The sequence below is a fragment of the Equus caballus genome, chromosome 5 (genome assembly GCF_041296265.1).
Source record: "Equus caballus isolate H_3958 breed thoroughbred chromosome 5, TB-T2T, whole genome shotgun sequence".
Taxonomy (NCBI): Eukaryota; Metazoa; Chordata; class Mammalia; order Perissodactyla; family Equidae; genus Equus; species Equus caballus.
This window is the reverse complement of record NC_091688.1, coordinates 84926526-84950851: the sequence shown is the minus strand read 5'-3', so window position 1 is coordinate 84950851 and position 24326 is coordinate 84926526. Positions and strand designations below refer to the sequence as shown.

Sequence of the window (24326 nt, the reverse complement as noted above, 5' to 3'; positions counted from 1 at the left end):
TTAAAAACTAATGTCTGCTCTTGGTGTCGTCACCATTTTGAAGTCTCAAAATGTTTAGAATGCCAACAGCCTTTTTGGTTAGTCACAGTGTTTTGCCAAAGGTATTTCACTGGGGATAAAGGAGGAAAAAAATAATGTGTACCTTAAAATGCCTCTCTTTAATACCATTACATCATTAGATGATCTTAAAGAATTTGTGAGCCCCTCGCTTCCACTTTTAATTCTGTCTTTTCATCATCATTATCATCATCACTCTTAATATTTCTGAAATAAATGCCGGTGTTCCCCTCTAAGTTCACTTTAGCCTTTTACTATTTTAACATTATTTAAATCCTGCTTTCTTCTTTATTTATAGATTCAGATGTCAGAGAAATATTGGGAACTTTGAACAAAAAGAAAGACTAAAATAATTACTTCTTGTGTAGTCAGGTTTTGCTCTCATAGCTAACTATAGGAACAAGGACACATTTTGTTTATGCTGTTTAAGGTCTCTGGAATTTTTTTCCTATTATTTATTTTTAAACACCTGAAGTCGTCTTGTAAACAGAAGTCATTGTTAACTTTGTGGAAAGACAGTGAAAAAGAGGAATCCTTTTAAATGATTCATATTTAACAAATCTAAAAGTTCAAACCACAGCTCTTTGAAATAATTTGGCTATTATTGATCACTGTATAAACACCTAGTTTTGAATTTCTTTACTTTAGTGTACATTTTAAATTAGGTATTCAGACATTTAGTTTTGCTCCAAATTTAGAATGAGATTTTAAGCTATTTGGGTTTTTTGTTTGTGATGTATTCTGTTTTGTTTTAAAGTCTTTGTGGGTATCCTTTATGTGTTAGTCTGTGTTTTCTTTCCCTTTTCTCTCTATCTTTAGTAAAGAGAACACAAATCTGATAACATAAATCCTTATACCTGAATACAGCCCTTTATCAAAGTTAATTACTGTTGAAACCCCACAAATCAACAGGTTCACATTCTCCAGATGGTTTTAGTTCTTATGTTTAAAGCCTCTGTTAATATAACTGCTGGCTTATTTGTATATTTTTAAATATTTTTTATATTATTTCCAGGTATGTTTTCAGGAACAGTGTTTTTATTATTAGATTTGAAATTATCAAAGTGGTCTTCCTGTAGAACAGTATTAGAGATTCTTAGAAACTTGAGAAAGTGTTTGCTTCTTGTTTATAGAAACTAAATACTCTCTAGTGTATTATGGTTGTGAATACATGTTTCATGGCAACCATAGTTGACATGTCTGTGTTTTTTAAGCAAGTATATTTATCTGTAATATGTGTTCTTACAAGACGAAATTTGTTTTTTTTATATATTTTCAGTGAAAGAGTTTCTAGCTAAAGCCAAAGAAGACTTTTTAAAAAAATGGGAAAATCCTGCTCAGGTAAGGAATGTTTAAAATTTTCTACAATTTAAAAATCCTGTGTTAAGTAAAATCATGGTTCTTGCCTAAGTAATTTACTACTTCAGAAACTTTAATTTTCAAGTAGCTTTAATAAGTGTAAGCTTAGCATGGGAATTTTGCCGTAACACTGTTTTGATTTATTAATAAATAATTCTATGTATACCTAAATTGGAGAAGGAACTAATTTTCAGTATAATAACTGATTGTAAATTTTGATACTACTTCCAAACTGCTGCAAATTCTTGATGTTTTCTAATTTATGGTAATTTTGGTTTATGCCTTTGATAGCATATTTATTATTTTTATTAATTACAACAATAGGGATCCTATTGTGCAAGTTTCAAGTTCTTAATCACAAATACTTGGCTATTAGCAACATACCAAGTACACAGGGATCCATTCATAAACGTTTTGATGGAGTAAGTTCTATATAATTTAAGTACTTTAGATCTTAACTACGATCTAAAAACTATGTATAAAAAGAGCCAACTATGCTTGACAAAAAAATTTCTTTTCAAAGTTATAAATAATTAAGGAACCTAATAGTAGGTTGAATTTTTAAAACCTTTTTTCCTAGCACAAAAATTTTATTTCAAGTATTTTTTCACTAAAAAATATTTAATTCTAAATAATGTTATGTTTTATGAAGATGCCATCATTACCAAGATTTATAGCATGACCTGTAATTTAAAATGTAGTCACTCTACTGATTACAAAAAGTTAGACATCTAACATGAATCTTTAAGGGAGGTGAGAAAAAGATGGCATATTTGAATGAAAAGCAGTGACAGGCAAAAAGAGATGATCTGTTGTCTATTAATGAAGTTGGTTTCCATTATTTAGTTGTCAACTATATTAAACATTCAGTACATCTGTAGTCATAAAACCAAAAATTAAATATTAACCCATAAAATTAAATAATTCAATCAGAATTATAATGAGTTTTTTCTTTCTTCATTGATACAGAATCTTATGGCAATTTAAATTATTGGAAATTTGAAATTAAAATATGATGAAAACAAGTTTCATAAGTAAAAATTTAGAGTTGCTTGCACTCTCTGTAATGGTTCAACAAGAAGCTATCGTGTGTCTCCAAAGGCAAGGTTTGATTTGCAGTAGAGATTAAATCCAACTACAGGGGACACCAGTAGCTAGCCAGGTTCCTCACTTATGTAAGACTCACATTGCCTTACCTTTTTCTCAAGCTAAACACTGTTCAGACTGCCCCTTGGAAATATTTTCTCCAAGATTTTCATGGAGATCTTCGTAATGAAAACTTATTAAACAAATGGGTCAACAATCACTATTTGTTGCTATTTAGCACATAATTTATTCCTAGTAATTTTCATTTTGTTGTGGCAGCAACAAATTCAATAGATTGATGCCTCTAATTCTTTGCCTCTGTATTATAGTCAAAGCCAAACAAAGATGTTTACTCATAACAAAGCATCTATTCAAAGAGAAAAAGAGACTGATTATTGTTTGGGACTCTGACTTTGGCTATCTTTGTGAGAATGAGGAACTCTTCTTTCCTTACTGTTACTGTTTTAACTAATACTGGGTTATTATAACATCAGAGAGAGAAAGCCGATAGGATCTCTTATCCTGTTATTATCTAGTTCCATAAGCTCGTATAAAGATAGAAATGAAGTAAAACAGTGCTTTCTTCAGAGATAACTCTAGTGAAGGACTCTGATCCCTCGGTTTATGCGTATTACAATTATTTGCAAGTGCACTGATACGGTATGGCTTCCATGATTGTCTTTGACAGTATACTTCTGGTCAGTTTGTAATTATTTAAATGTGGAATGAATTTATTAGAAGTTTAATACTAGGAATTCATATTGGAATATGACCATTAATATTTCACCTGAGGATCTTGTTTTCTCCCATTACTATTATGCTTTGTTTTGAAATATAATTCTCTTCTCAATTATTAGAGCTTTTCTTATTCAAAGGGAAAATAGAGCCAATAACCTAGAATCTCAATAGTCTTTTTGTATTGTTTTTAAATGAATAGTTATAAATTAAGTTATTCTCATTATATATCACTAAAGCTATTATAATTATCATAGTCTTTTTTTGAGAAATTCTAACTTTAAAGTTTATTTTATTTTTTCATGTATATGTAGAATAATGCCGGGCTGGAGGATTTTGAAAGGAAAAAAACCCTTGGAACAGGTTCATTTGGAAGAGTCATGTTGGTGAAACATAAAGCCACCGAACAGTATTATGCCATGAAGATCTTAGATAAGCAGAAGGTCAGTGTCTTTGTTGTTTTTTGCCTGAAGGATAAACTTCAGTTTTATCAGCTAGATTATTAGACAGATGCGATATCATGACTTGCCATGGACACCTGCAAATAATTTTCTTGTTGCATTTAATTTGCATTCTTATTTATTGTGACTGTGTGATACATAGTTAATAGTTTTAGTATATGGGGGTACATTATTATTTCAATAATTATTTATACATAATAGGTATCTGTATGTTCACTAACAAAATTTTGGATTCGACACATAAAGAACAGGCATCTCTACTACATTCTGCCTTGTGGAAAAGTACAGGGATCAATTATTTGATTCTTAGGTTGAGGTAACAGAAATTGAGTGATTTTATTTTGACTTAGTTTAATTGACAGTAGAAGCCCTCTTGTTTAATAGTACTGAGTTTGGTTCATTTAAATGCAGTTAAAGCAGGGAAAAATGTGAAAACCTACATACTATAAAAAATATCAAATCATTATGCTGTATACCGGAAATTAATATATTGTTATATGTCAATTATATCTTGATAAAAAATTAATTAAAATAAAAAGCAAATGTTAAGTATTTGTCACATATTAGTGTATCTATGAATCAAGGTGTCTGAATTATTCATGCTTTAAATACTAAGCTTCTGTTTTCCTAGTAATCACATACAGTTGAGGGAAAGTAAAAGAAAAATGGCAAATCTTGATTTATTATCTTATAGATATTATGTTCCCAAGAATGACATTTTGGCTTACTGGGATGTAGATCGGTACTAAACTGGTAGTCGGGGTTACAGATAGTGGCCAGACTAATGCTGTCCAACAGAAGTATGTTGTGAGCCACATATATAATTTCACATTTTCGAGTAGCCACATTAAAAAAAGTAAGAAGAAATAGATGAAATTAATTTTAATAGTAGATTTTATTTAGCCCAATGTATCTAAAATATTACTGCAACATGTGATTAATATAAAAATCACTGAGATATTTTACCTTCTTTTTTCATACCAAGTCTTCAAAATCTGATGTATGTTTTACATGTACAGTACATCTCCATTTGGATTAGCCACATTTCAAGTGTTAAATAACCAGACGAGGCTAGTAGCTACCATACTGACAACCCAGCATTACACTGGTCAGAGGTTCCAATCCAACCTCTACTTTAAAACAAAAACCAAAACTAACCTCTAACATGAAAAGGAGTAATGGCTTAAGTTTCTCTAAAATTAAATACACCTATACACACATTAGTTGTGCGTCTTTGTCTACTGCCTTCTTTCACATACCTTTTTGTTTTGTTTTTTTTTTTCCCGAGGAAGATTAGCCCTGAGCTAACATCTGCCAATCCTCCTATTTTTTCTGAGGAAGATTGGCCCTGAGCTAACATCTGTGCCCATCTTCCTCTGCTTACATGTGGGACGCCTACCACAGCATGGCCTGCCACGCAGTGCCATGTCTACACCCAGAATCCGAACCTGCAAACCCCAGGCCGCCTAAGCAGAACATGCACACTTAACCACTGTGCCACCAGGCCAGCCCCTCACATATCTTTTCTAACTGTGCTTCTTGAAAAACAGTCACTCTGTCCACTAACTCACTTCCGATTCATTCTTCAGCCCTCAGTTTAGCTGCCTCCTTGTTCATCTCCAACCTCTTGCTGCTCTGTTGAAATGGCTCTGGCAAGGGTCACCAATCCAGTGGCCTAATCATCAAGTTCAGTGGATTCTTTTTGCTCATCTTATGTGACTTTATTGGAGCCTATGGCTGTGCTGACCATTCCCTTGAAACTGTCTCGTTCCTGGCCTTCTGCATCCCCATGTTCTTTGGATTATGCTCCTGCCTCTCTGGGCTCTTGTTTTTATGAGCCTTTTCCTGTTTTGTTTTATCTTTTTCCTTCTGTCTACTCTTTAAAGAATGCCAGTCCCAATCACTGGATGATCTCCTCTTCTCATTTCATTGTTCCATACCCTCTCCCTGTGTACACTTATCCAGCCTTCAGCTTACCCTTGAGCTCTGCATACCTAATTTGTACAATCTGAGCATGGAGCTGTTAGAGATCAACTACTTCTTTCCATAATTTTCTAGATGAGGTAATGAGTCTCAGAGAGGTTAAGTGGCTTGTATACTTGTGTTGGTAGTACAACAACAACAAAATGCTTCAAATTTATATTTTTGATTAAACCTGTCATTAAAATGTTATTATCTCGAAACCTCTGATATTTTATGTTATCTTTCTTAAGGAATTAATAGAACGTGCTTTAGTCATAAAATACTAAAAGGATTACAAAATATGCCATTTTATGCTTTAAAGTATTTAGGAAAGAAGTTTTTAATTCCTTTTTTGGTAAGACAGTGCCTTGTTAAATAAGTTACTGGGAAGGTTACCTCATGGATAAATTATGACAAAAGAGTATTTCCCTGAAGAATAGCTGCCATTTTAAGTCATTTCCTCTATGGCAATGTTGTGGATCTATTCATAATTCGGACAAAGTTTTTTTTCCTTCTTCTCTTCTCCCCAAAGCCCCCAATACGTAGTCACATATTCTAGTTGTAGGTCCTTCTATTTATGCTATGTGGGACGCCACCTCAGCATGGCTTGATGAGCAGTGCCATGTCCGTGCCCAGGATCCCAAGTGGCGAGACCCTGGGCCACCAAAGCGGAGCACATGAACTTAACCACTCAGCCACGGGGCCAGCCCCCAGACAAAGAATTTATGTTCTAAATTTTTTCAAGTTTATTTGCTTTAATTTGCTAAAGCTAAGTAATAAAATAACACTCCATAATAACCTTCTTTTCTGTTAATAAAGTCACAAATCTTTCAATTAACTCTTTTTGGCTTCTCCTATCTTATAGCGTTTGGGGTGAGGGGAAGAAAACCACTGCAGAAATTAAGGAAATCACTAGTAATAACGAGGTATACCAGATAACCTCTTTCATTATTAACCTCCAAAGCAAGTTTTAGGCTATTTCACATTCTTCCTTATTGAGGTACTGGGTGAGAATCAGGCTGAAAAGAAACAAAAACTGAATTCCATTTAGTTTGATTCAACTGTATACATTTGCAGAGCACCTTGTATATACCAAGTACACTTCTTGGTTAGTGGAGGAAAGGGAAGGTAGGAAAAGAAAGGTCAGAGATTGGTATAATCAATAAGACATGTTCTCTATCATTAAGAATTTTGCTGTCTAGCTGAGGAAACACGTATACACTAAGGATTAAATAACTGATAACGTCTGGAACTTTTAACCCTTGGTAGACTAAAGAAAGTGAAAAAAATTGAGGCAATCACATTTCTTTATTCCACTCTCTGTGTCAAGCATCGCTAGGCACTTTGTATTTATTGTATCAGTGAATCTTCACCACAACTTTGTGTGACATTAATCCCCTTTGAAGCCAATAACCTCTCTATTGAAATAATTTTTCCAAAGTCAGACACCTGGTAAGATGAATCAAGAATTGACCCAGGTTTACCTGATTTCTGTGCCCATACTCGTTTTTCCTTTAAAATGTATTGTGACCCCTCAGAGCGTTTCTCCCACCACCTAATTTGATTTCTCATTTATGTCAAATGGGCTTTCACAATAACATCTTAATTATTTTCCACAACCTCAGACTTTTCACTTTCTCCTAATTCAGCCTCCTCACTGCCAACGAAGTTTCTTGTCATATCATATCATTTCACTCACTCCCTTAAAAAGCTTCCTCATGTTTATTCAATGAAGTAAGAACTCTGCAGCCTACTCTCAAACCCTTCATAAATTTCTTCCAAACTCCACTGTAGTCTTATCTCACACAATTCCCTGTGTATCCTCTATTCTCTACTTTTCTGAGTGAAACTTGACCCACAGGTGTATATAGTGCTATGCTGGGTGGGTCAGGGGAGTGTGTGATAATACATGGCCTATCTTCTTTATTAATAACTCCTCAAATGGTTGGTTAAAAAAAAAATCAGCTAATATGCAATCATTTATAAGTGCTTTTAAATATGTGTATGTAAACCAACAGAAATATTAAGAAGTAAATATAAATTTTATATGAATTTTGAAAATAAAATATGGACTACACCCCCAGGGGTAGTTGTTAATTTTTCTCTGCTATTTAGGAGTACTTCATTACCAAATTTTGAAAAGCACTGTCCTAAGCTGTAGCCAAATGGAACTAGCGCTCAGACTTACCTTGGTATATTTTTCCTCTTCAGATAATGGTTCTTTATATTAACCTTGACTGCGTAGTCTTCTCTGTAATTTTCTAACCCTTGTTATCTACACATCTTTAAGACTCAGCTGAGCTCTCACCTTTTTAAATAGATTATAATAACAATTGACAGTTTTTTGAGCTTTTACTTTGTGCCAGGCACTATGTTAATCACTTGACGGGCCTAGTGCCACATAGTTCTAAAGTGTAGCTATTATTATTCTCAGCATTTTATAGGTGAAGAATCTGAGCCTCAGAAAGATTTAAGTATTAAGCCTAATTTAAACATTTTCTCCTCTGAACACTTATGACATCATAACTCTCACTTGGCAATTATTCACATATTGCTAGTCACATATTCATACATCATACTTCCAAATAGATTTTACGCAGCATGAAGGCAGACACTTTCTTATCTTCATCTCTATTGTACTTATTATTATGCCTTATATGTAGCAGATATACACATTGGAAAGTAAATTAGATTTTAATTAATTTTAAATTAATTTAAAAATTAACTAAGCATATTTGCTTTGCCTGTTCATATATCTTGAATTCATTTCTATTTTTAATTATTATACCCCAAACACACGGTTGGCTTAGGGCTATAATGCACAAAGCCTCTCTCTTGCAGTTTTCATTACTTATTTCACAAGGTAACACATTGTCTATGCCTAACTAAAAGCCTGCTATATCATAATATGCAAAAGTAAATACTGTGGTACATCCAGACAATGGAATATTATTCAGCACTAAAAAGAAATGAGCTACTAAGCCATGAAAAGACATGGAGGAAACTTAAATGCATATTACTAAGTGAAAAAAGCCAATCTGAAAAAGCTACATACTGTGTGATTCCAACTATTTGACATTCTGGAAAAGGCAAAACTATGGAGAGGGTAAAAAAATCAGTGGTTGCCTGGGGTTGTGGGGAGGGAGGGATGAATAAGTGGAGCACAGAGGATTTTTAGGACAGTCAGACTACTCTGATATTATAATGGTGGGTCATGTCTTTATATATTTGTTCAAACCCACAGAATGTACACCACCAAGAGTCAACCCTAATGCAAACTATGGACTCTAAGTGATAATGGTGTGTCAGTGTAAGTTCATTGATTGTAACAAATGTACCACTCTGGCAGGGAATGTTGATAACAAGGGAGTCCATGCATGTGTTGGGGCAGGAGGTATATGGGAAATCTCTGTATCTTCCACTCAACTCTACTGTGAACCTGAAACTGCTAAAAATAGTCTATTTTTTAAAAAGTAAACACAAGCAGCAGTAATTCTCCAGCTAATGTTATATAATTTATGGACTAATTGGTTCTGTAACTCGTTAGAATGTAGACAGTAGTGATCCAACAATTTCATGTTACAGATTAAAAAAAACTGAAATCCTAAATTGAAACAACATCTCCAAAGTCACAAAACTGGTTGAATAGAAGGTCTAGACTAGAATACAGATCTTCTGATTCTTAGTCAATTATTCTTTGCTCAGCATTATTTTTTGTTTTATTTTTTTGTTTGTGAGGAAGATTGACCCTGAGCTAACATCTGTTTCCAATCTTCCTCTTTTTGCTTGAGGAAGACTGTTGCTGAGCTAACACCTGTGCCAGTCTTCCTCTGTTTTATGTGGGATGCTGCCACAGTGTGTCTTGACAAGCGGTGCTAGGTCCGCACCTGGGCTCGAACCTGTGAACTCCAGGCCACTGAAGCGGAGTGCAGGAACTTAACAACACTACAGCACCAGGCCAACCCCAGCATTATTTTTATACTGTAATTTTATATGCTAATAACTGAATGGTATCTTTAATTACCATTTTATTCATGTTGAACTTCTCGAATTCTGTGACTACCCCACATAGACAATAAGAAAGAATGCCACCTTCTAATGATTTACACATATACAAGACAATTATTTATATCTCCCTAAGGTCACCTTTTCTTAAATTAACAATAGAATCACAGCCTTTATGAAGTCATGCTAAGTTGCTTTCTCCTGCTATTGTACTTGATTGAGTAGACAATCCAGAAAAAGCTTGATTAATCCTAAATGACCTGTTTGTTATAAAGACATAGTTGTTTTTTGCCAATATTTTGTGTGTTCTCTTTTGTGTCTGTATAAATTGAATTTTTAGGATTTGTTCTTGTATTTATTTAGGTATTATGAAATGAACAGATTGTTCATTCCTACCCACTGTTTTTCAATTATTGGCTTTTCCTCAATCCTTGATTTCCTTTTTGATCTTCTGAAGATTTAAGATCAATACCTACTTATTGCAGCAATTTGTCCCAGCTCCTTTAGTGGACTATAAGTTGTTAGGAACTAAGTATTTTCATATATTAATTTTTAAAGTAATTTATGATGAGTCTGTTTCTTCTTAGTTCTTGCTTCTTGATTGAAAATCATAGTTGACCTTCTTAAGACCAAGTTTTAAATCCTCTATTAGGTTTTTCATTTGAATCTGATAAGCTTAGTTGGTACTAACTATTATCATCCTTATCCAACTCTAGCGATTTTGCTCATCCAAGTTCATTATTATATGAAAAACATTTTATTTTTTCTTTTAAAACTCTAGTAGCTTCTAAATTTTGTTCAAATACATTAAATATATTTGTCTTTCAATTACAGGTTGTTAAACTGAAGCAAATAGAGCATACTTTGAATGAGAAAAGAATATTACAGGCAGTGAATTTTCCTTTTCTTGTTCGACTGGAGTATTCTTTTAAGGTAAATTTTACTGATATCCAAATAAAATATTTTCAACCTTATATACTTTTTAAATATGAAGCTGGAATAGAATTCTAAACCAGATGATAAACATGGAGAATATGAATAAACAAAAAAGTAATATATTTAGATTTTATGTAATTAAATCCTATTGAGCTTATAAATTTAGGTAACATTTGAAAAGGAAAATTGTTAAAGGTAATTTGTAATTTTTCATGAGATAAATGCAAATATTTCAATTTATCAGAATCCATAGTGATATCTTATTAAGCAATTCTTATACTCATGCACATGAATACACCCACATACCTTTTTCTTCTCTTGAACCTTGTTTGCCACAATCTCACCATCTTCTTTTATTTAGTAATTTTTGCTCTAGTCTTTTCATTTATATGAGGCAGAACGGTCTTTGGCCCTCTGCTCAAGTGTCTCATAAAGTTGCACAAGATTTGTTCTTTAAGTTGGCAGCTTTTTAGCTCTTTGGAGTAATACTTTCATCTCTCTGCAATATTGAGCTATATGAAATATTTTAACCTTTTTCTTTTGATTTAGGATGATGTTAAAAATCGTCAATCTCTATGACCTAATTTAATACATAAAATGTAAATATTCTGAGTAACTTTTTCATATTTTTGTAACTTTGTTATTCCTTTGCATAAACTGGAGCATCAAGTCATTGCTGAAGTGTTTAATTGTTCAGGAGTTAACTGTTCCCTGCAAGAGTAGGAACAGCAACAATCCCAGATTAATCTGTGGCAAGAACACTAGGGGGAAAAGAATGAGTGCCTCAGTGTAGAAAAGTTAGAGCAGTTAGTAATCTGTCAGATAGATTTTTATATTTGTCTTGTTCTACTTGAACATGGTATTTTCTTAAAATATTTTCTTGAAATAATCTAAATTTCATAACTTTAATTTATCCTTTTTATTTGTTCATAGGATAATTCTAATTTATACATGGTTATGGAATATGTCCCCGGGGGTGAAATGTTTTCACATTTAAGAAGAATTGGAAGGTTCAGGTAACTAACACTTTACCCTTCTCACATCTTTGTATGCTGTGTTTGTTTTAATCCAATTTTTCAAGTTTTTGTCAGTGCTAAAAATTTATTTTATTTAATTTAGTAATATTTTAGCTATATGAAGAATTACATGGAAATATTAATGAGGCCACACCATACTGAGTTTTAAAAGTCAAATAAAAGCACCATGATACCAATGTAAATATTTTACCATTGGTAGGTATTGTGAGGGTCCATAATTTGAAAAATTTCCGGATAATGCAAAAGTTAATTAAATTTAAATATACCAGTATTTATTGAAGAAGCATTAATAATACAACTCTGGGGAAGAGGTTTGTGTAAGGATGAAGATAAGAAAGGAATATATAGAAAAGATAATGTATCGTAGGGATGAGATTATGAAAGTTTGTTTTGCACAAATTTGATTTTCCTTAAAGCTGTTGCTATGTTGAGTTTTAAAAATATGTACGTAATTCAAAAACAGTTTGTACCTTATCTTGAGGTTATTACTAATAAGGTCACACAGCGATGGAAATAGGTTATAGATTGTTAGCCTTACCTGTGTGTAATAGCCTGTAAGCTGCTACTGTTCATTAATAATCATTAGTAGAATGAAGCTGAAATCAAGAGCAGTTCCAGCTTCATTCAGTACATTATACATTGGCGTGATTAAAACATAAGTATGAGTTGAAACCGGACCGATGATGGTAATTTGATTCATAAAAAGATGATAGACTTGGATTATCAGGAAATGGTATTCAGTAATGGGCCAACATTAGAGTTATTTTGGTTAACCTCAGGCCTTAAGCCAAAATTCATTTATTCACCTAATATGTATAGGGCACCTATTATGTGTCAGGCACTGTGCTAATGCAAAGTAACTTCTGTTTATCTTTAATGATATTCTTTCACCTCCTCTTGTCCTCTTTCCTGCCACCCCTTGTCCAAGCATGCCCGGGATCCTCGTATTGCCCTGTGATAATTCAAAGTTTTACAATGAATTACCACACCTAAACCCGTCTTCAAAAGGTGTTTTGTCCATTTTCTATAATTACTAACTTCTTTCCTTTGCAACTCCCCCACTCTTATTTCTGTTGACGTGGTAGTAGGAGGAAAGCAAGTTGATGGAAATAACTCACAGAGACACTGTCTTTTATGACCTTTCACACATACTACATGTATGCTTGAAAGGTTGCTAACTCTCATCTTAGAAACTTTGAGGCAGCAAGAATACTGTTATTGTTGAGCATGGCTTTAATCAAAATCAGTGGCGTCGTTATGATTCTCTACTTAAACAGCAACTGTCTAGACTTAAAGCTGCTGCAGCATCAAATCCTCCTATGGAATATTTTCTCACACTTTTCAACAGTTTGATCATAGATCTATGTAATGTTTGTGTTTCTCCAATCAAACACCAGAATGTGGAAATAAATATAAAATGTTGAGTGCATCTTATATTTATGATAATAAATTTATATTTATATACATTACGATAAGTTTATATTTATTTATAAGTATCAGATGCTAAGTGTATCCTATATTTACAGATGCATGGAGAAAATAGGAAGAGACCTCCCAGGTCAAACGTTTCCAAGGTTAGGGATAAATGTTTCAGTGACCAGGATGACGCTTCCAGTCTTCCCTTACAATGTTGCCTTCATTCCTTGTCACAGGATATATGATATAGATTTTACAGTTTTGGGAGGTGGCTGAAACTCAGTGTATTATAAAATATTGCCCCCCAAAAGTAGTTTTCTTTACATATTCATTCATTCAACAAATAGCTACTGAATACCTGATATGTATCAGACTAGGATCTAGGAAATAATGATAAGCAAAAAGAGCAGCATATATAATCTTTTTTGGAATTTCTATTTCTGGTGCTATCAGATCACACTCATTCCAACCATCTTGAGGGAAATTCTATTCATAGTCAATGTTGTTCATTGAGGACATAAATCTGAAAGTCATTGCAATTTGTCAGGCAGATTAGCAAAATTCAGTATATATAATGGAAGATGAAATGGAAACTCAAATTAGAAAATCATTACATCCTTTGGAGTAATACTCAGAATATGGCATCAAAATTACACTGATCTATCATTTGATCTAATCTGTGCATGCAAGAACTGTACATGTTTACACAAATCTATAGATTATACCTATGTTTGTGTGTGTCTGTAGGCATGCATACTAGATTTGGAAATTCACACACCAGGGTTGTATACATGGTTTCTGGATGGGATTATGGCAATTCTTTATTCTTCATCAATATTTTGTGATACTTTTTCTATAATGAGCATATATAATTTTTATAATAGGAATAGCCTGGGTAAAATGGCATTAAATTTGCAGATTAATACAGTTAAATAGCTTCTGTGTAGTGAAATTCTTTAAGCACTTGAAATTTGTGAGAAAGGTAGATGGAGTCTATCAACAGTAGCAGTGGCCTGACAGACAATCTAACTGGCACATTTGGGTCAGTCTCGAGATCAGAAACAATTATAAAAAACCAATATCTTCTAATATGGGCAATAATAGCTTAAAATAAGATGACTATTTTAGAGTTATGTTTTTCTTCAACATATGCTGCCCCCTAAGCATATCAAAGCTTTGTTTGAAAACGATTTCGAGATTTAGTAAATATTTGGAAACTAACCAGATTTTTTACATACGTTTAAAAGAAAAAATACTTTTTGCTCCCAAAATACATCTACCTCATATTACATTTTTTGTATAATCTACTAATTACTGTGTGTTAACCCATTTTACAGAAAATCAATGTTTTGTTTCTTTGTAGTGAACCCCATGCACGGTTCTATGCAGCTCAGATAGTGCTAACATTCGAGTACCTCCATTCACTAGACCTCATCTACAGAGATCTAAAACCTGAAAATCTCTTAATTGACCACCAAGGTTATATCCAGGTATGACTTGAATGCATTATGTATAATATATTTGAGAAAATACTAGGTAAGAAGTTGTATTTATTTAACCCCAACTACCAATATTGGATTTTTCTTTGAGGAAGGCAATTACTTCTTCCTAATAGCTTAAATTGAGCTTGTAGTTCTGCTATTATTACAGAGAACCAAAAATCTCATCAAGGGTAGAACCTGTTTGTATCTTCCATAATCTATAGTTGTGAACTAAACACAGGCTCCTGCATAAATAAATATATAATAGCTAAATCTGTGACCTCTCATTTAGTGCATTATTCTGAGTGTTTTACGTGGATCATCTCTTTTAATCCTGATAACTTTATGAAGTATAAGTACTATTGTTATCCTCATTTTAAGGCCGGTATAACTAAGGCACAGCAGTGTCACAAATGCAGTATGAGAGTCAGAATTTGAACCCACAGTCTGTCGCCCGAGTCCATGCTCCTTAGCATTACAATGCTGCTGCCAAAGGAGCCCTGGCTACCAACGCTGGGCTGGTGGCAGTGTTTTCTTTCCATTTCCACTATTAATAGAGTGGGAGCATCCTTTTTACACAGCTGTTAATAGATTCTCCTGTTGATACTTCTGCACTTCTGATGATGTAATTAATAGCAGAGGACATGCTGGACTTAAGAAACACTCCTAGCATTGCTTCATTTTTATTAAAACTATTCATTTTTACCTTTATTTTGTTGTTGTTCATTTGTTTCTTTGTTGGAGTCAGGGAAAGGTTCTCTCCAGCATGGGTTGTTTGAACTTTCATTCACTAAATAGTGGCCTTCATGGATTAGTCCCAGTTACGTTGACTTAATTTTTTCCATAGTTTTAATTTTAACCCTGATTTTTATCTTTCAACTTCGGTACAATAAATATATTTATTGTGAAATAATAAATGTTCACAAGAATTTTTTTTCTTTTATAGGTCACAGACTTTGGGTTTGCCAAAAGAGTTAAAGGCAGAACTTGGACATTATGTGGCACTCCAGAATATTTAGCTCCAGAAATAATCCTCAGCAAGGTATGTCTATGATGTCATTATGTAAGAAGCAGAAATATAAGGCATGCATCAGTGTGGACTTTTATAAAAAGTTTATTGATCTAATTTTATATTTTTATTTCATCTAAATTATGAATTTAAATCTGTGCATTTTTACTAAAAAATATATTATTTAGAGTCTACCACTAATCCCATAACTTCTGTCAATTTTAGCTCTGGATCTAAGAGAAGTAATGTGAATAAATTTGACCTCTAGATCTATGGTTTTTTCCTTCCAGTTTTATTGGGAAACAATTGATATACATCACTGTATAAGTTTAAAGCATGATGGCTTGATTTACATATATTGTGAAATGAATATCACAATAGGTTTAGTTAACATCCATCATCTCATATAGATACAGAAGAAAAGAAAAGAAAAAAAACGATCCATGGTTTGAAGGCAAAAGCATAGCCTTTTCATAATTATTCCCAATAACAGAAGGACAGGGAAGCCTTGCTCTGGGTTACGCCAAGAGGCAAATCTAAAGATGATGTGTACTAAGTTGTCACTTCTTCTTTTGTTTTAACTTTACCACGTAAATGAAAGAAATGTATGTTATTTTTTTTTTAATTTTAGTTTAAAAATAGGAATAGTGCATCAATTGAATAGTTCTAGTCTCACTGAAGACAGTTCTACTTTTTCAAACACTGAAAATGTGGTGAGAGAAATTTGTAATCTTGTGTACAAGGATGGTTTCATTTATTTTCCTTTCTACTGCCATCCATTTCTGGAGGAAGTTAGGAAGAAGAAACTGACAATAACTGGGCACAAAAAGGAGCAAGGACAAAGAAAGGGGTGACATGTGCCTCAATATTTACAAACTGAATAACCACTCCTGAATAATTGAAATCTGGCTAACCAATAGAAGTGTTAGAATAAAATAAAAGATTTCTTTCAGCTTTCCTCTCATTGTCTTTCATAATTTAAATCATCTACAACTTTTAGTCTTTTTTTTTTACAAAGAAGCTTTTTTTTTAAACTTTATTTTTTTTAATTTTTAATTTTTTTTTTAAAGATTTTTTTTTCTTTTTTTTTTTTTCCTTTTTCTCCCCAAAGCCCCCTGGTACATAGTTGTATATTCTTCGTTGTGGGTCCTTCTAGTTGTGGCATGTGGGACGCTGCCTCAGCGTGGTTTGATGAGTGGTGCCATGTCCGCGCCCAGGATTCGAACCAACGAAACACTGGGCCGCCTGCAGCGGAGTGTGCGAACTTAACCACTCGGCCACGGGGACAGCCCCAACAACTTTTAGTCTTTTATAATCTAAATATCATTGCTGTTAATGCATTTCTTCTGTAAGTACACTTAACAAGTAATATGACAGATTAAGCACCAAAACTTTTAAAAAGGTATATATATTATAAAAGTAATAGATGTTCATTGTATAAAATTTGGAAAATGCGGAAAAATATAAAGAAACAATCCAAAAAACCTATAATCTCACTACTTAGATGCAGCCTTTTTTAAAAAAATATTTTAATATATTTTTCATGCATGTTATCATAGTTGAGATATAGTGAATTTTACCATTTTGTGTTCAGCTTCTTTCACTTGAATAATAATAAGCATGCAAACTCATTCTAATGGCTTATTTGCAAAATAAAGTATTTTGCCATTCTTCTATTGTTAAATATTCAGGTTCTTTCTTTTTTTCTTTTGCTATTATAAATAACTGTGATAAACATCTTTGTACAGAAAGCTTTTTCCGCATTTCCATTTTTTTAGGATAGATTCTCAGAAGTGGAATTACTGGGTCAAAGGGTATGAACATTTTTTAAGGCTCTCCATACATATTGCCAAAGTGCTTTCCAAAAAGACTGTAACATTTTATACTCCTACAGGCAGTGTATGAGAGTACTTGTTTCATTACACTCTCTAGCACTGGGTATTCTTATTTTAAAAATCATTACTACTTTATTAGACAATAAAGATATCTCATTATTTTAAGTCTCATGTCTTTGATTATTAGATTTTTAATGCTTAATAGTCATTTGGTATTTTGCTGTGTATGTGTATGGATTATTAGTTCATGTCCTTTGCCTATTTATCTATTGTAATTTAGTTTTTCTTATTGGTTTGTTTTAATTCTTTATACCTAGGGTATTAAAAGTATCTGGCATATCTATTATAAACATTAGTACACAATCTGAAACGTAGAAATCAAAGTTTAGTAAAAGGATTATAGTAAAAGTATTGTAATGAATGACATTGCTAATGAGTTGAATTAAAAGAACTAAAGCAAAATTGATGCCCATTTCTATTAACAAAACAAAGTGCTATTCCTATTATACTGGTCTCTTCCTTTTAAAAAACATACAGAGGCAGGAAAAAAAAGAAAATCTCTATATTATAGTAGTATATTTTGGCTAGTAATTTGAAAATAAAATAGGTTGTAAAGCTAAAAGTTTGACAAAAGGTTGGAATATGGGGAGTGGTGATGGTAGAGGAAACGTTTGAGGACAGACCAAAAGATTTGGCAAAAACTCAGCTCATTTCTGTGCATCAAGTTGGGTATTTTTTTTCTATAATCTTTTGTGCCAGTTGACACTGCCCAGAGTTGAAAACAAACTTTATATAAACATGCTAATATTTTATTTTTATTTCCTTATGAATACTTCTAAATCTTAATTTTAGTAAGCTTAATGTGAAAAAAAAACCCAGTTAAAAATAACCTTAGAATTCTATGTTTGGTTTGCAATATGCTTTTTATACACATTACTTCCTTTCGTTTGATAAAGCCCTCACAAAACCCCAGGAGTTAGTTTTCTTTCTTGTATACCTTTTAGAGATGAGAAACAAAACATCTCTAACAAAAACATCTCTAATCTAAAAAAATGATAGCTAAAGTAAAATATACTTCAATATTTACATTTATTAGGTTCCAAATTAAACTTTTAGCTTTCATAAGATCCTGTGAAATGGATAGGATTATCCCTGCTATATTCACCCTCCTGGTTCCAACAGTATAGAGTATTTTGAAGTCAACTCCACTATTTACTATGAAGTCCAGTATCTACTATTTTGTTTCAAAATTTTTGACCCTTCTAAGTATGCTCTCGACAACCTGATTCATGAGATTATGGACTCAGAATGGACTTTAAGATGTAATTTAGTCCAACTCCCTTCCTATTATTGAGCAACAACTAAATTGTCCCAATTAAATAGGGGATATTTTATTGTCTATAATATTCTGAATGATTTTAGGAATAAGATTTACTAATATTTCCTAATATCCAATTCCAATATTTGAAAATTCTCCCCTTTGTTTAATTCAAATCTGACCTGATGCATTTTGTTCATTTTTTATTCTGTCCTGAATAGCTGCCTCGTAACTGCTTTTTAAAACATTTCATATGCTTGAAGATCGTTTTCAAATCATCTGTGACTTCATTCTCCTCTGAGTAAATTAAGTAGTAATTGACATTTGGTGTTGGTTTATTTTAGGGTTACAATAAGGCAGTGGATTGGTGGGCCTTAGGAGTGTTAATCTATGAAATGGCAGCTGGCTACCCCCCGTTCTTTGCAGATCAACCAATTCAAATTTATGAAAAGATTGTTTCTGGAAAGGTGAGTAATACATTTTATTATTCTTCTAAGATTCATTATTTCTATAATGAATTTGAAGCTTTGTGGATTGAAACCCTTTGATGTCATCACAGTAGTACCGTAAATTGAGAAAAATACAGAAATATCTATAGTTGCTGCCCTTGTATCTAGCATTCATTTAAGAGAACAGCATAAATATTAAATCTTGAAGTCTCTTAAGAAAAAAGGGCAGGGGCCAGCGCGGTGGCACAGTGGTTAAGTTCGCACATTCTGCCTCAGTGGCCAGGGGTTCACCAGTTTGGATCCTGGGTGTGGACCTATGCACTGCTTGACAAGACATGCTGTGGCAGGCATCCCACAGATATAGTAGAGGAAGATGGGCACGAATGTTAGCTCAGTGCTAATGTTACTCAAAAAAGAAAAAGGGCACTTTTACAAAGAAACTAGCAAAATATATAAAGCAGTTTTCTTTTTGTAAATCACTTGCAAAACACAGGATCATAGTCCTAATTCTCAATATTCCTGCAAATAAATAAAAATTGTTAGTTGTTTTATGTGGATATATTCTTGGAGAGAAGTTTTAGGAGCTATTTTTATATGCCCTTGCTTTTTCCAGAGAGAATTCTTGTTTAAATTATGTCAAACACCACAAAATTGGAAGTAAATATAAAATAGATAAGACCTTTTTAAGATGGAAATTCATAGAAATTATGTAAACAATTGTTCATATTGATTGTGATTATAATTGTCATTGATCTTTAGCAAATATGGAAATAACATTAATTTTTCTTGAACATGAATAGATTTACTATGTCATAATCTTACATTTTGTAATTACTCTGTAAACCTTCCTTCTTTTGCATTTATAATCCCTAATTTTGTTTCCAAAGTATTTTGTTTAAAGTCAGCCACTCACTCTTCCTTTGTTCATATCTCAGATCTTTCTTAAAAATACTATAGTCAATTTTCATAGAGATAAGTCTGAGTCTTTCCACTGTGTAGCAAAGAAACAGTAGACTTTTAAAAATTCTCAGGAGGCCTTCCGTGCATTTATGATATGAGAAGTGATGTTTTCCTTATTTTCCCTTTTTCCTTTGCCTACATGTACACTCTGTTAGTGTCTTTTTTTTTTCTTTAGATCACACAGCCCCATTTAGAATTTGACCAGGAAACAGAGCATCAGTCTTGACATGACATTACCCTAAGATGTGATGTAATTGACTTTTTCGTATTTTGTGACCTTTGACAGGGATTAGCCTAATCAACCTAAAGAACCTGGAAGGAGAGAGAGGAAGTCTTTCTTTGTTATTTCAGCCAGGTTCATGCTTTACATTTAGTGTGAAAGCCGACCCTCAGCATCCATGAACTTAAAATTTAAAATGTCAGCTATTCAGAAGGTACCCTGAAGGTCCATAATGTAGTAATTTATCATTTTCACCAAGACCCAGATTTCACTGCTGCATAGCTGAGCTGTAGGAACAAAGCACCAATAGAATGCGTCTATTTAGCCACCTAGAATCCACATCTCAACACAGTATTGTTCCGTATCTCCTAGTGCATATGCAGTCTACAGGGATCACAGGATTTTCAGTTATATTTTACTGCATTTTATGGGGAAAGTTTTATGTTAAGGCAGTATTCACAAATTAGGGGATTAACTAAAGAATATATACATAACTATGTCAAAGGTAAAAAGTAAATACCTCTTACAGATAACTAAGTTAGGTGTTGATTTACACTAAGGTAATACAGAAAGGCAGAATGAAATATTTAGGTCATTAGGCATCACTTCTGCCCTTGTTACACTTGTAGATCTCTAGGCTTCAGGTTTCTTATCATTCTAATTGTTTTCACATTGCAGAATGTTAAAGTCACAGTAAAAGAACTTTTGAGATGAACAAAAAGATCAAAAAAAATTAGTAGACAAGGCAGTAATTTATTTTTTAAGAATTTGAGAAGTGATTATATAAAATCTCAAGAGAGAATAAGAATGAAAGGTCATATGAAGAGTGATGAGAAAACTAAAATACTTTAAAATCACTGAATGAGAGAAGCACATAGTCCCCCCTTACCTGCAGTTGCACTTCTACGGTTTCTGTTACCACAGTCAACCATGGCCGGGAAGCAGATGATCTTCCTCCTGACATCTTGTCAGAAGGTCAGTAGTAACCTAACACTACCCCCTATGTCTCCATCGCTCACCTCACTTCATCTCATCACGTAGGCGTTGTATCATCCAGTGCAGTAAGACATTTGGAGAGAGAGACCACATTCACATAACTTTTATTACAATATATTGTTATAATTGTTCTATTTTATTAGTAGTTATTGTAATCTCTTACTGTGCCTGCTTTGTAAATTAAACTTAGGTATGTATGTATAGGAAAAAACATGGTATGTTTAGCATTCAGTACTATCCACAGTTTCAGGCATCCTCTGGGGGTCATCAAATGTATCCCCTGATGATAAGGGGTAACTACTGTATTTTACGAATACAGAGACTAAGAATGCAGAAATTATAGTAATAGTTTCAAATAATTTAATGACAGGTAATTACAAAGTTCCTAAATCTTTACTATATTGCTTTTAGTTAAACTTAACTTCATAAAAGGAATCAAATTTTATGACAAGGATGCTGTCATAACTAGATTTCATTTGCTTAGAAAAATTGCTTTAGTTAAAGTGAATATATCTTCATCTGTACGAATTGGCCTTTGTTTGCCAATCATTCTACATTGTGTAAAATTCTTTTCAGCCGTTTATGAAATATGTTTATTTCATATCAAGCTTTAACATTTATATCCAATATTAGCTTAAAATTTAAATCTGCATATATTCTAAAATCTTCACAGTTTAAATCCTACTTACCTTAAAAAGTACAACATAAAATTTTATCGTCACAAAATCTGATTTTTTTCTTCATTTACATAGAAATATGATAAGATGTTTGGTATACTATTGTTTTTAACTAAACATGCCAGATTATCTTTCCCCACAGTGGACATAAAGTTATTTTCATCCATTGTTCCCTTTACTCATTTAAAGTAGAATCATGAAAGCAGAACATTGCTATTAAGTGATCACTAGGATCTGTATTATGTGAACATAAATCATTTTCACCATTTCCCAATAAAACCATCTGTTTCAGCACTCACAGCCAAACTAGAATGTATCTCTATCCACATTACAAAAATATTATTGTCTCTCTGGTCACTAGCTAAAAGCCAAATTGGAGACGAACTAGTTTTTAAATTTTTTTAGTTGCTTAAAAATCCAATTTTGTTCTTACAGACCCTATATTTGTATTTAAAATTTTTAATCATTTTAATAATACAATATATCATTTACAAGTATATTTTCATTCAGAATTGTTTTTACTTATTTTTTTAAAAGCATGTTATTTTATGCAACATTTATATTGATTATATTTCCTATCCTGAAACGTGTTATAAAGATTATGCATATCAGTGACTTATCAAAGTTAAAATATTTAACAAAGTTACTAATTCACTAAAGTACATATATTTGAACATTAGGTTAAGTACTTTCTCTATTACAATATTTTAACTCAAGCTGGTATTTTTAAATGCACAGATAGTTGATCAATCAGCTTGTTAGATTCTCTCCTACACATATTGTGCCTTTTAAAAAACAGAGGAGGTGGTATTTAAATGTCAAATTATTCATACAATATTAAGGTTCAGCTTTAGAAATGCATAGTTGACAGAAAAGTCTTATAATTCTTGTATTAACTATGCCTCATCCTAGCAATACATATGCTGAGTTTCTGTATATAGTCTTTAAATTTCATACCTCAGTGCCATATACTCTATGACAAGAATCAGTTATGGTTTCCACAGCAACTCTATCTGGCTGCATTACTCTTAGAAATATAAAAGTTAATATTGTGTTCAAAAATGATACTTGCAAATAAGGCAGTCAAGTAACAGCTGTTGTGGAAATAATAACTTTGGAGTCCTTATGTAATTTTAAAAATTCCTAGCTTCATTATATATAAAGTAAATATTATTCCACTTTTAATGAGCACCAAAAATGTGCACTGAGACACTATACTCAATATAAAGTTGTAAACATATATATACACAGAATGATCAAAGAGTCAGTTAATTTTTTCCTGAAGAGAAATTCACATTCACATGAAGGGTGATTGATTAGCAGCCAAATGGCTGTTCCCCTCTGTGTCCTGGGTCCCCAAGACTATTCCCAGGTTAGGTGATTCACTAGGAGGACTGACAGAGTTCAGCATATAGTAATGCTCAAGGAACAAATACCTTACCTTGTCACAAGTACCTTCATGGTAAGGTACCTTACCAAGAAGGATATAAAGCAAAATCAGCAAAGAGAAAAGGCACGTGGGGCCATGTCCAGAGAAAACCAGGCACAAGCTTCCAAGAGTCCTCCCAGTCTCCACAGGGGAGGCACTTAATTCATCCGTCAACAAGCTGTGGCAACATGGATGCAATGTTGTCCATCAGGGAAGCTCATTAGAGACTCAGCGCCCAAGGATTTTATTGGGATCGCATATGCACCCTCTACCTAGCACATACCAAAATCCCAGACTCCCAGAACAAAAGCAGATGTTTATTAGAAACCATATTGTTTGTACAAACAGTGTGGGTACAGTGAGCCCCTCGTATTGTTTAGGGAAAGTTTCACATCAGTGTGAAGAACTGTTACTATTCCAGTTCCCAGATACCTGCCAAGGGCCAAACTTGCAAGCAAGCCTTTCTTAAGGGTAGCAGTCTCAGGCCTGCTGTATTATCTCCTTTCTGCACATGTTCTGTTTCCTTAATAACGTGCACATGCGCAGATGTACCACTATACTTTTTCTAAAATGCTATTGTTAATGCTTTTCAGGAAATTAAAATGCCATTTTCTGTTTGGCTATGGCTATAGTTAAAGAGACTTAGAGAACTCAGTAGTCATTTTCATAAAATACAAAAGCAGTTTTACCATTTGCATAAAACCCAGGGCTTTTTTTTAATACCTTGCTGTGATCATTTAAAATTCTGCTTAATACCTGCTTTGAGACAGTCCCAACTCTAGCAATCCTATGGGCATATGATTGCAACTTGTTTTGCAGGGGAGGGAATGAAGATGGGGTGGGTAATAGTCCTCTGTATCCATCTGGATTTGCTATATCTACCCCTGTTTCTGCATAG

At 33.1% G+C, this 24326-nt stretch overlaps 1 protein-coding gene across 8 annotated transcripts in view; it reads left to right on the top strand.

Moving 5' to 3' along the window:
- Positions 1-24326, top strand: part of PRKACB (protein kinase cAMP-activated catalytic subunit beta) — a 131949-nt gene that overhangs the window by 91917 nt on the left and 15706 nt on the right. For all 8 annotated transcript variants that reach the window (XM_023641769.2, XM_070267423.1, XM_001497440.6 and 5 more), the window contains 7 exons: positions 1337-1398; positions 3552-3680; positions 10500-10598; positions 11535-11617; positions 14418-14544; positions 15482-15577; positions 19042-19164. In XM_023641769.2, coding sequence (XP_023497537.1) covers positions 1337-1398; positions 3552-3680; positions 10500-10598; positions 11535-11617; positions 14418-14544; positions 15482-15577; positions 19042-19164 — 719 coding nt within the window. The remainder of the gene's footprint in view (positions 1-1336; positions 1399-3551; positions 3681-10499; positions 10599-11534; positions 11618-14417; positions 14545-15481; positions 15578-19041; positions 19165-24326) is intronic.